General features: G+C 37.6%; 1 protein-coding gene across 2 annotated transcripts; it reads right to left on the bottom strand.

Annotated features, from left to right (window-relative positions):
• Nucleotides 1-275: 275 nt before the first annotated feature.
• On the bottom strand, nt 276-13353 carry TRIT1 (tRNA isopentenyltransferase 1). Of its 2 annotated transcripts, none has more exons than XM_075195272.1 (11): nt 13204-13353; nt 8323-8463; nt 8131-8226; nt 7841-8016; nt 6643-6785; nt 6345-6456; nt 5339-5451; nt 5121-5198; nt 2230-2339; nt 1794-1911; nt 276-1327 (listed from the first exon to the last, which is right to left on the bottom strand). In XM_075195272.1, the coding sequence occupies exons 1-11, from the start codon at nt 13336-13338 to the stop codon at nt 1080-1082; spliced, it is 1470 nt and encodes a 489-aa protein (XP_075051373.1). In that variant the 5' UTR covers nt 13339-13353; the 3' UTR covers nt 276-1079. The 2 variants fall into 2 exon arrangements, with proteins under 2 accessions (XP_075051373.1, XP_075051375.1); XM_075195274.1 differs by having other exon boundaries at nt 7841-8007.
• Between the last annotated feature and the right edge of the window lie 280 nt (nt 13354-13633).

The raw sequence follows: 13633 nt of genomic DNA, 5'->3' as shown, positions 1-13633 counted from the left end.
ATATGTCAAGAGAATAGACCATGCAGATATATCCCACTCTCCACGGATGTCTAATGAGCTACTTATCTTCACTACACAGAGCCATGGGACTGGCGGGCAGTAATCAGTGGATAATTAATAAATGTATCTTGCGATGCAGTGTCTGTTGTGTAATTAGAGTATAGGGATTATTGATCAAATCCACCATCTAGAGGCCTAAAAGGGGATCAGGAGACAGAAGGATATAGAAAAGGTGCAAACAGGTTGCACAAATGTACATATTTTCTTAAATTAAACAGAAAAAATGTCTAACTTTATTGCATATTAAGGACTTTCTGGTCTTCACAGATATAATTTGAAAAAAGAAAATATAAGTGTTTAGGATGGTTTCTTCAAGCTAGTACACACGAGGGCTACATATCAAGTTGGGGGTTGTGATAAGGTTTTTAAAGGTAATAAAGACAATAGCATTTTAGAGATTATTGTATGCTTTAAAACAAGCCTAACAGACAAAACTGGAAAAAAACAATGTTTGGAAAAAGTTAACCGCAAGTTAAGAAAAAGCAAATGGGTATGATATCATTAGGAACAATGAATTTTAGTGTCAGAGCTGTTTACAGGCATTAAATAATGCATTTAGAAAATACAGCTCAATGTAGCTTAAGATATACGCTCTACATTCACTGTAATGTTCGGTGCATTTGTATTGATGTACACACAGGTACAGTAATAACACAAATGTGCAACCAAATGTATTGTACAACAGATATCTCTTTATAAATAGATTGTTCCTTTAAAGCTTTAGCTAAATTATACATAAAACAAAACTCGTATACGCTTTCTAGGGAACGTGTCATATGACATGTTAAATATAAACATTTGAACAAGGCAAACAATCAGTTCATAAATTGAGTACATTACTGAGATAACAGCAAAACAAGTAGAAAGATATATAGTCACTTCTCCCCGTTTTTCAAAATAGTATATCAGTCAATAAATTCCAGCCTGGCAGGAGTCAGCTTATCATAGAAAGCTTTTAGAGGCAGTCTGTTTATAGCTATGCTGAAATAAATAAAAGGGCAGGAAACAGATTGTCCTAGTTATTTTATATCAGTTAATGTTTGCGTCAGAGAATTAGTTGGGATATCAGATGTATAGTTCATATCACGGTTTCTCTTTTCCTGTATGTGATATACACAGCCTGTATCAGAGTGAGAAGTCCCTTCTAGAACTGGCAGTGGGGTTTCTGTATCAGGGCTACACCCCATCTTCCTCTTTTCTACACTTCCTCCATCTTCTTCCAGTTTCCTCCTTTTTTTTGCATGATGTGATTTGGATTTTGTGTGAGCTACAAATAAAATTAAAAAAAAAAAAAAAAAAAAAGGTTCCTTTAAATCAAAGACAATTATGGTACGCAGAGTAGTATTAGCCCTAACAGAGTGGAGTTTGAATGTTCTCCCAAAGTTTGTGTGGGTTACCTCCGGGTGCCCAGGTATAATACATATCGGTAGGTTAACTGACTGCCGACAACGATGGACGTGTGTGGGTTACCTCCGGTAGAATACATATCGGTAGGTTAACTGACTGCCGACAACGATGGACGTGTGTGGGTTACCTCCGGTAGAATACATATCGGTAGGTTAACTGACTGCTGACAACGATGGACGTGTGTATGTGTCTGTGTGTGTGTTTTGGGGAGGGGGGGGGGCTGTATGGAAAAGAATATTTAGGCCGTGGGGAAGGGACTGATGTGGATGATTAATATAAACTAACAAACAACAATATTATTAAGAATAGTGAAAACTGCCACTTACCTGTCCACTCCCGATCACCAATGATAATTCGATCACAGAAGACGCACAGTCGACTACTTCGCTTATTCTCACTACTGTCAGAAGTAATCTGTACAGGCTTCAGTACAGGAGGAAGACCCTAGAGTTATGAAAAACAAAAACCAGTGGGGTCAAGACGAGACAGCTATACATCATGGATAAAGCCTGTGAGCGTTACAAAGTGCTTCCACACAATGAAACAGAAACAAACATAAGTTTGAGTTTTTAATTTAGCGTACTTAAAGGATATATTATTTGCTCTATGATCTAACTCATCCGCAACAAATTGTGGTAAATGTATGTATAAGATAATGTGCTCTACTGAAAGGAACACTGTAGCCATTCTGTGTTTTAAAAAATGGACTAAGCTAAAGATAATTGTAAAGTTATTGTATCTAAATCAGCTGATAAGACACACCTGCAAAATGCTGCTGACAATCTGTACTGCAGAAGAAAGAACACATTCGTCCCAAGCAGAAATATTCGACACATCCAGCCCATACACACTGGGTACGTTCGGTCCAGGGCCTACAACATATAGCAGACTTTTAGGTTATTTATTGATTATTTGAATACAAGTTTGGCTCCAAACAAAGATCACAAAACACACTGTACAATGTTGAAAATAAGATTGTGAAACAATAATTTTGTATTAAAGTGACAGCTAAGAAACATAGGCCGTTTAGTTATTTACTACATTCCACAACAACCAGTCTTGCAGTTTATTTCACAATTATTTTAATGTAACACTTGACATTTACATTCAATCCTTCAGTTAATTTTTTGGCTTCTCTTGCCAAATAATTGTCAAAATTTATTCATAATGGTTTTATACTGATTGTTGAAGTGTATCAAATTGAAGATATAACTTAAATGTTTACTTTTCTGTCTCTTATGACCCTTGTCTAAATCTACTAGTTTAGAGAATAACTTCAGCGAGAGAGACTGCTTTATTATACAATAGTGTATTACTCGTGCCTCCGGTTAGGAGAAAGACAGCAGCACAGAACCTGTCTTCCACCTGCTCTTTTCTTAAATGTGAGACTCAGCACAGCCTGAGCACCTGTCTCAGGCTCCACTTTGTGGCACAATATTCGAGTAGCAGCTGCTGACACTGGCTTTAATCCAAGAGTAGAAGCGGTGGGGAGAAGAGATGGTACAAGTCTGCAACATAAGTACAGGGCCAAGAAAACCCAGAACAACAGTGCAAATAACCAAAATGAAGAAAGAAGGGAAGAGAACAGCGATGACAACAAGTGCCTGGAGTCTAACATATTAGGATTGTGGTAGTGCAGTAGATAACAATAGAATTGGAGTGAAGAAAAGAGGTCTACAACTGGATTAAATTTAATTAAAAAATTAAAAATAAATAAATTGCTGAAAACTATTCCCAAATGATAAATAATTTTGGTTACAAACATGGGTGTACAAGTATGTATTTTTAAGCAAACTGAAAGGGAGCAATATAAAATGAGATACAGAGAATAAAATATATATCTAAAAAATTATTAATAAATAATAAGATAAATAGTAAAAAAAAAAAAAATAAATACAAAAAATAATGTATTGATGCTCTGCACTTAACAAATACTCAAATCTGTTCTAACTACTTTTTTGTATTAAATACAAGAAATATTAGTTCCACATATTGCAATATATGTTAGCTGACCAAGTCAACACCCAGGGACTCACCTAAAACAAGTTGGAATTAATGTAAAACAAACTAGTAATGTGGTGTAAGAGAGCTGGGACTTGCATTGTAATAACAAAAAAACTTTTTTGTTTATACAATGTAAGTCCCAGCTCCCTTGCAATCAATTACTAGATTTTTACATGAATTCCAACTTGTGTCAGATGAGTCTCTAGCTGTTCAATAGCTGCTATTGCTTGAGGAGGATATGCCTTTAGAAGCTGTGTATAGGTAAGCCTCATCTCAGACAAAAAGCATAGTTATGGTAATGTTAGGACTGGCCAGATAGGGCTTTGTTACGAGTTGGTCAGCTTAACACACATTGCAATATGTGGAGCAAATATTCCGCTTTGAATGCAAAGTAGTTAGAAAAGAATTGTGTATTTGGTGAGTGCAGAGTATCCATGGTCTTTGTTTTGTTTAAACCATATGGGCAACTCCCTCTTGCACCCCAGTTTGTACATAGTAAGAGCAGAGGACCAATGTCTTTTTGTATACATCTATATATACACTATATGGACAAAAGTATTTGGCCACACCTGTTCATTTAATGAATTGAGGTGATTCAAACAGACCCATTGACAGAGGTGTATAAAATCAAGCACTTAGCCATACAGTCTCCATTTGCAAACATTTGTGATACAAAATGGATCTTTCTGAAGAGCTCAGTGACAAGTGTGGTACTGTGATAGAATGCCACCTTCCGAACTTCCCCTGGCATTAATGCAAGCACAAAATCTGTGTGGTGGGAGCTTAATGGAATGGGTTTCCATGGCCGAGCAACTGCATTCAAGTCTCACATCACCAATGCCAAGCGTCGGATGGAGTGGTGTACAGAATCATGCTTCTCTGTTTGGCAGTCAGATGGGCAAGTCTGGGTTTTTTGGATGCTGGGAGTACGTTACCTGCCTGACTGCATTATGCCAACTGTGAAGTTTTGTGGAGAGGGGATAATAGTATGGAGATGTTTGTCAGGGTTTGGGCTAGGCCCCTTATCTCTAGTGAAGGGCAATCTTAATGCTTCAGCATACAAAGTGATTTTGGACAATCAACTTGTGGCAACAGTTTGGGGAAGGCCCGTTTCTATTCCAACATGACTGTGCCCCAGTCCACAAAGCAAGGACTACAAAGACATGGTTGGATGAGTTTGATTCCTGAACTCAACCCCATCGAACATCTTTGGGATGAACTGGAACGGAGATTGTGAGCCAGGCCTTGTCATCCAACATCAGTGCCTAACCTCATAAATGCTCTACAGAATGAATGGGCACAAATTCCCACAGAAACATTCCAACATCTTGTGGAAAGCCTTCCAAGGAGAGTGGAAGCTGTTATCACTGCAAAAAGGGGGACCAACTCCATATTAAAGTATATGTATTTGAATACAACGTCATTACAGTCCCTGTTGGTGTAATGGTCAACTGTCTGAATACTTTGGTCCATATAGTTTAAATCTCTATATCATTTATATTTGGCTTGGATTAACTGAGCACAGGAGTATTTCTAAAATATATATATTTACATATACACATTTTTTTATTTTACACATTTTACTTGTTTATTTTAATTATAATAGATTGAATAGGTGGTAGAAAACATAAGATTGTGAACAAACATACGTTTCAAGAATCTGTTCTGCACCCATTTATTCTGTTTTCTGGCATATTTCTGAGTTCTTTGTTTGAGAGCCTCGACACCTGGAAAATAGAGTTACTCCAGGTTACATATTGGCCTATTTCTCCATGTGACATAAAATGTGTCGGTTTTTAGATTTATATGTCACAAGTGTATGACAAGAGCAGAATGCACTGCTCACCCACAGTTAGACTACAGTTACCTCTCTGAAAAAGAATCTCCACTTCATCTGGGGATCTGTTGTCCTTGGTCACCAGGTATTCATGGAATTCCTTGAAGCCAATAGATTGGAAAATGCCATGCTGGTAATCTTGACTGAGGAAAAGAAATTGGGAATTACTATGATTACAATCTAGTAGGAAAAAGTATAACGGTCAGAAGTATCATCATCATTTATTTTTATAGCGCCACTAATTCCGCAGCGCTGTACAGCAGTAGAGCTAAAAGGGCTTGAGGGAGAGAATTTCAGGTTATTTAAGATGTATGAATGAGTGGAATTGTTGAGGGCTTTATAGGTGAGGGTGAATGAAATGAATTCTGTAGAATATGGGTAGTCAGTGTAGAGATTTGGAGTGTGGTGCGCATGTAGAGTTGCGTTGCTGCAGCATTTATGGCATACTGAAGCAGGTACAGATGTGTAAGGGAAATGTCAAATAGGAGGAGGTTGCAATATCAGAGATGGGATATGATGAGTGAATGCATAAGAGCAGTAAGGTTAAGGTGACAGGACTTTTTGTGAAAGAACGAATGTGTGGCATAAAACAGGGCAGAGTCAAGCTTGTCACAGAGGTAGAGGGAAGTTCTGTAGTTTTAGATGAGGATGAGAGGAGGCAGTCATTCTGGCAGGAGATAAGATGAAAAGCTGTTTAGACAGATAGTCACATGAGATAGTAGAGAAGGGGAGAGGTAGATTCGGGTGTCATCAGCGTAGGGGTGGTATTAGACGTTTGATGAGCGAATTAGTTCACCAAGAGAAAATATGTACAGTGAGAAAAGCAGAGGGTACAAGTGCCAGCAACTGATGTGCAAAACATGTAGCCAATCAATACCATTATTACTATTATACAGCATGCAAAAACACACTCTTCCTGGCGTAAGAGCTATGATCACAAATGATGCTAGCCTCCCACAGCTGTAATACTATAATCATTTTTTTCAAGCACCATAATTTCCATATGCATTGTGTCACTTTCTCATGCTACGCCTACCCTGATTGTGCAATGACCTTCTCATTGTAGCGCTTGTGGAAGTCTTGTAGCTCCTTAAGCAGTCCCATCTCTATCATTTCATCCACCCTGGCACCCAGCCTGGTGTTAAGAACTGAGACACAATGATATAATCAGAAACCAACTTTGACATTCACCGTCAGATACATAAACAATAATGTATTTACATCTTTATAAAACACACGTACAATTGGCAATAAAAACAAGTACCTATTAGTCCTGAACACTCTACTGTAAATAAACATTTTTAGTGTTTGGTCCTAAAAGGATGTGCTCTTACCTTCCTGGTCTGAATGGAGCCATAGAATGCAGGGGTGTGGATACCTCAAGGCTCCACCTAACGGACCACCTCCCTCCTCCTCCTGTTGCCGTCTCAGGTGCTCAGTATGGGAGATACCCGACTCCTCAAACACTTGCAGGCTCCTGTGTGGCAGACATACTGTCACTGGGCCATCAAGCACTTTGTTTAGGCCACGGCAAAGTCCTCTACCCCAAATTTACAGAGCTCCCACTCAGCATACAATAAAACAAGCTGCAGCCCCATCTCCCAGCAGCCCTAGGGAAGGGAGAAGTATAAGTACAAACTACAAAGATTTCCTAAATGGGTTTCAAACAAGTTAATTCATGTGAGGAAGTATGTTACCAGACTGGCTTTGCAACTAATAGCCTACAATACGCACACTGATGCACATTATACAAAAGGAAATTGCTTAGCTGTACAATGCTGAAATTAGAATGGCAATTTAACAGCAAAGCATTATTGCATTAGCTATCATGTTCTGCTGGGGAATGCTTTCCCTTTAAAAAGGTCTCCTTGTTATAAAATATAAAGTGATTTGTTTTACAAATACAAATACGTCCCATACGTCCACAAAGAGCTTGTTCTGTGACAGCCTTTAACCATCAATGGAAAGATGCTTAAATTGTGATGGTCTCCCTGTCATAGGTACTATGTAACTTTTCTTAGTTTTGTCCTGTCGTTTTTTAATGGTAGGCAGCATATGATAGATAAATAGTTTATGGACTTTTTCTATAGTAGGTTAAACCTGTTACATAACAAGAGCATGGTGGTTGTTTTTGTAATATTTTGTGATTTATAAAAAAAAATAACACAATTTATAAATGTGGATATAACAGTCCACAATCATGTCCAGATTAAGTCAACTGCTGCAAAATGCTTTGAATTTAGTGCTGGACGCTTTATTTATTGCCTTGTTTTGTTGACACCTGCTAAGTGCTACAATCTGCCTTCCATTTGTATTATTATTGCACACTTTTCTATATTATTCACATACTTGAATGAAAAATATGGTTTACTTGACTTGCATATTACCAAGCTCCTTGTCATTAGCACTGGTAAAATAAAATAAAACAATACTTCTAATTGAAAATCTTTCTGCTGGAACTAAGATCGTACATTGAACAGTTAAAGGGTGTCTATAAAAGTGTGTCTGTGCCATTCATATTTCTATACTAACCTTGCCACTTTACGTTTATCATGTGGGTGGAGCTTTGCAGCCATCTCTGGGTCCACATTTTTCAGACGTGCGTGAAGTTCGTGGCTGTCTAATTTCTCCAGTTCTATTTTCCTATCAGTTGCAATTTGCACTTTATCTCCTTGGACACTTGTCTTTACTTCAGATCCCTGTAGTTCCTGAAGCGTTTAGTTCATATATAAGGGAATGGAAGTGCGCACATATACAAGAAATGCAAAATTTTCAGCGACTAAGTAGTAATAAGGAAAGTGGTCCAAGTAGGAGGCACATACCGTATTAACTAGTACTTTCCACAGGAGCGACTCAATGTAATAATTTGTTCCTCCCACAACAATTGGGATTTTGTCTCTGGAAAATATATCTTCAATGTGCATAATTAAGGAGTGTTAATCACTTGCGATATGTAAAGGTCTATTAATAGAATGGAAGGAGCATGCCCTATTACTTGAAAGTGAAAAGGATATCAGAGCGATGGCTTTGTTGCGGAAATCAACCACGGTAAAATTGGTAACTAGAGGATCCACAAAGCTGATCATGTGATGTCTGCATAGAAGCTGCTCTTCAGCGGTGACCTTATTTGTGATGATGTCTAAACCCTGGTACACCTGAAACAGACAACATGAAGTGGGAAATTCCAGTGGTTTCATCTCAGTATCATTTCAGAAATGGTAGCCATCAACTATTGTCTGAAGTCTATGGCTGACCAAAATAAAATCCTAACACACAAAAAAACACAATGTACCTTTGAATGTTGGTAAACAGATTCATACTGAGCTATTAGGTGTAAATGTGTACCCATGTTGAGACAAATCCACCTTCTTAGTAGGTACTGAGGGTCCCTACACTTGAACCCCACCATTACATTGCAATCAGAGTTGCTACTGCAGTCAGTGGAGCCCAGATGTTCTGAAACAGGTGGGTAAATTAAAACTGCAGTGCGAGGTTGTTATTATACAATCTAGTACCTGACTGGACGGACTATGACTTTTGTCCGTTTAGATATCACATTAAAACTGCTCTGTGCCCATAGCCCAGTAAATGATATAGCTAGCTGTAATAAAGGCAGTGATTAGACCATTATTGCAGTAAGGTATATGAAACACTTCATGTATGTTTAAACATACTGGTGTGTTCCAATTCTGCCTGCATACTAGTCTGCCTCTCTCTTAGACAATACATTAACGGGCAAAACTCAGAATCACATATGTATTGTTTCACCAACAAAATATATATTTTTTGTTTTCTGTTTCATTACATACTAGTTTACATAGTAGAATTTGATTATAGTGGGTTGTGTATAGCTCAGCAAGTTTATTCCTATGCATGGCTTCACAAACCTCACCATAAACAATTATGGCTTGGTTTTCTGACGTTTTACAGAGTATTGTGACATTTACAAACCTTAATAAGTAGTAACACTCCACTTTGCTGTGCCCTATACTTTTAATTGACTAATTATATCTGCAGAAAGTGTGTCAATCCAATAATAATCCTATTGGCAGACTTGTTTGCATGTGTTAAGTGAATGTAAATTGCATTTAAAAAACAGCAGTGAGTATTAGCCCTTACAGAGACATAAATACAATAGGTAGTAATGTCATTTGAGGTATTACAATGTAAAAAATATTTATATATATATATATATATAATTTATTTTTTTAGTTTAATCATTGTGAACAAAACCACTTATCTGTACAAGGACATATTGTGGGCCTCATATAGCAGATAGGCCTGGTACCACCAAAACTGTGACTAGACCTGCAATCTCCAGATAAATCTTCATTACAGGTAAATCTTAAAAACAAGATTAGTCTAAAACAGTGTTTCTCAAACCCAGTCCTCAGGACAGAGCATGTGTTCTAGGTGACAAGCAAAATAATTATACCATCTGTGTCAGTCAGTAATGAATACACCTGTGCTAAAGCAAGGAGATATGGAAAACATGTACTGTTAGGGGTTCCAAGGACCAGGTTTAAGAAACACTGGTCTTAAAAAAAAATTATTTCGGCCTTTGAAGCTTTCAGAATGAAAACATGACCTGTTAGGAGTACTTAAAGGGAGGATTGCTAAATTGTGATCTTGATAATAGTGTTAAAAAATAAATAAAACAGTAGCAATAACCGTTCTCCAAGCAGCTCATAGACTACTCTCCCCATGGCTGCACAGGAAAACCACTCAGTTTGAATTACAGCTCAAACTGCAGGTTTTTTAAACAATGTCAATACAGTTATTTGCCTATTAGAATTACATGCAAAACAGAAGTCCATACAGCAAAGACAAAATGCTAGTCTAACAATTACACTGCCAAAGTCACCTAACTGTATCCTAAGTCCAGGAACGTGTCTATAATCAGGCTAGCCAAAGCAGCACTCAGGCATTAGGTGTTCATGAGCAAATAATTATAGGGTATGAACCAAACTGACAATTTTGACGCAAAAGTCCAAATTATTATTATCTACCCAGTTTGTAGAGGTGTTACTGATTGTAGTGACAATATTTGACTTTTATAGAGTACACACTACTCATATACAAACATTTCTGTCTGTCCCTGTAGGGGATGAGAAGGACACCATTCCAGTCACAGCATAAGGCAACAGAATGACTAGGCACACCACACCAAGTCATTAAACATCATGTTTCCTTCTTCCGTGGTAAACCCTATGAATGAAACACAGAAGAGTTCTCTCTTTGGAGAGGGCTTCTACGTGTATTTAGAAAGGTCAGCAAACTTTCATAGGGATAAGTATCTTTTTGGAAATGTAGCAGGAAGGAAAAAGAGAAAAAGCACAGGACTCCAAGCCCACTACAACAAAATTGCTGAAATAACGATGTCCATCATGTATGTTATATCTAAAAGACCAAGATCTTCCTGGAATACTGAAATTTTAAAAAGGCAGTTGTGACCTCTTGGGTCCAGAAGGCAGAAGTCTCACTGAAAGTCCTTTGTGAGCTAGCCAGGCGAAGGTAAATAGCATTCATTTTTGAGACACCAACTCTTTGACCTGTCTGCTACTGCACAAGCTGCTTTTGGTCAACATCTTTAGTAGCGAGGTGCTACCAAACATCGCCTCGATGTTCAGATGGGCATATTTCCTACCTATTATAGTAGAGAATATCTGCTCATTTTCTGAGCACCTCTATGAGACACAAGGAAAAATGGGCAGAGATTTCAGTGTGAACATTGCATCCTAGTGTCTACATCGTTCCGAGTTGAACCTCTCTTTTAAAGTCTGCAGTTTTTAAGCCAGGAACATGAAAGAATAAAAGGAGTGTGTTACTTGTAACAAATGCTCTATTAATCTACTTTTTCAGTATTTTATCTGTATACTGCTTGTTCCTAAAACAGGGTAATGGGACTGTGGAATATACATAGAAGTATTGTCCTGTTCTATTTGTCCTGATGTCGATCTTGTATGCCATCATGCAGGACCTAAAGGAAACCGAATTTACAGGTAACAAATGAAACCATTTCTATTCTCCACCAAACGTACATTGCACCATGTAGTCCTATTAATTTATAATATGTTTTATAGTGTTTTTCTCTTTTTATATGAAAGGGTACTTTCCATTATGGAGATGCTTTGTTCAAATTATATTGCTTTTAAAGCCAAGCTACAATTGTAGCAATTACCATAATCTAGCTACTAGGTGCACATTGGAATCTAAAGTTCATCACTATACTACTCATGGAGACTTAATAGCAGCTCCTGCCTGTGATAATAAATACAAACATGGAGAGAGATAAAGTCACCTGTACTGAATAACGTCTCTTCGTAACAGTGCATATTTAGAGAACAAGTCCCTAATTAAACAGTATAATGAGCAAGAAATCCTGCAGCAAATAAAGTCTTGCTATCTATTTACATATGTCAGACTATGATTTGGCTGTATTTTCATACACTGCAAACTGCAACCCCTTAAATAATATACGATTACATTATTCACATTTTACCATAGCATTCCGTAACTGCCCTTTATCTTTATCACAAAATTCCATATACCCACACGATACCATCATAGGTAGGTGTGGTATTCCATTCTTAAGAAACTTTACAATGAATTCTACCCCTGAATTTCCCATTTTCTTTCCAACTGCAGTAATCGGGGCTAAATTTAAGGTCATAACAAAAAAGACACACAAAAACAAATGATAAATATGAAGTGTATCATAATTTTTTTATCATTATACTGCTTGAAGATTCCTATGTCATAATTTTCTTCACCTGTCCTGAAATGTCATTGAGTCCTGACATATGTGGTATAAGAGAAGACAAGTGATTGTGGACAAAGGAAAAAGAAAGGAACATAGAGCAACAGTTTGGAAAAAATGACGCTCTGGTTCATAGCATTGTGGTGATGACAGTTTTGGACAAGAGGAAAAGATGGAGGAGAACTGTAAAACATAAGCAGGTAGTTCTAGTGGAGGAAGGCTCATTGTAAAGAAGAGTTGGGAGTCTATGCCTATGGATGAAGTTTACAGCAGTAAAATATAAGACCATCATTTTGCAGAATTTAGGATGCTAAACTTCAAAATTACCAGTACACCTTTAACATAGACTGTTTCATACAGTTTAGGTAATTGCACATTAATAATATGTGGAAAGATAACAGCAGAATAAGTATTACACTGTTAAAGGTCTCAAGTTTGTGTCAATTTCCCCCCACAGTCCTAAAATATACTGCTTAGGCTAATTGGCTTATGACTATATTAACCCTAGTGGGTGGGTGTGGAAGAGAATTTAACATGCATGTATGCATGCATTGGACTAATGTGAATGATCAAACATTTTCTGTAAAGTGCTTTGTAACAAGTTGGTGCAATATAAATAAAAGGATAATGTTATATTCTTATTGTCAACAACAATATCTAGGTCTCAGGAAATAGACAAAGCCAAAAAACTGTGTAAAAGAACAAACACATAGTTGCCAGCTGTCCCTAACTTCTAGGGGCAGTGTCAAATGTTAAACATGTTACCCTAGAATAGTCCCTAGATCACCATTCCTGTTAGTGTACATACTGGATGTAGTGTTCAATATATAAGTCTCTAGACTTTATAAGTTAATAATTAGGGACTAGTGCCAAAGTTTATCACCATACATTCTGCATCAGATATCCACAGCAGCAGTTATGGACCAGAGACCACACATTCGAAAAGGTATGGGAGGTAGAGTAGGAGGTGTTATTTCATTAGGAAAACAATGGCAGAGAGAATATTTAATCAGAGTGTTAACAGCACATAAACACTTAGTAGATTATACTGCGATAAACATGATTATTTTCTGAATGAGAGCAAAGATAAAAAAAAAGGACATTATAATCAAGTTTAGCACGCATGTCCTTTCACCTGCATGGAGTCTGCACTGATGATTTCCCCTCCGAGAGTCCTGCCTAGCTGCAGAGCCAATTTGGACTTCCCAGTTCCAGTTGCCCCTAGAATAACCACGAGAGGCAGAGATCGTTTCAAACTGTGCGTCGCCATCTTGCCTGCGTCCCTGCATGCTCTGGACGAGAGCAGGAAGAGGCGGCAGTGAAGACCAACCCATGACAATCAGTCACCCCCTAGCGACAGACCCATTAACAAAAGAGTTCGGGATGGCAGACAACATGTAAACATGTTACGTTTCCATGATCATGCTGAACCCTGTATTGTTCACGTTTTTCCTACCGAGATGCAGAAATAGTTTATTGATGTTATACAGTAATGCAGTTGTCCCTCAGAAAGACTATATGTAACGCGGAGAAATCGGTTCTTTTAGACAATACTGCTTTTTGAA

This window comes from Mixophyes fleayi, chromosome 2 (genome assembly GCF_038048845.1).
Source record: "Mixophyes fleayi isolate aMixFle1 chromosome 2, aMixFle1.hap1, whole genome shotgun sequence".
Classification (NCBI taxonomy): Eukaryota; Metazoa; Chordata; class Amphibia; order Anura; family Limnodynastidae; genus Mixophyes; species Mixophyes fleayi.
Note: the sequence above shows the minus strand (reverse complement) of the source record. Positions and strands in the feature narration are given on the sequence as shown.

Excerpts from the sequence above, each read along its gene's own strand:
- TRIT1 (XM_075195272.1), bottom strand. The coding sequence starts at position 13,338 with ATGGCGACGCACAGTTTGAAACGATCTCTGCCTCTCGTGGTTATTCTA. Across the intron at positions 5,452-6,344 it reads AAGGTCATTGCACAATCAGG|TCAAGATTACCAGCATGGCA; the intron begins GTAGGCGTAGCA and ends TCTTTTCCTCAG. Across the intron at positions 1,912-2,229 it reads TTGTCAGCAGCATTTTGCAG|GGTCTTCCTCCTGTACTGAA; the intron begins GTGTGTCTTATC and ends TCATAACTCTAG.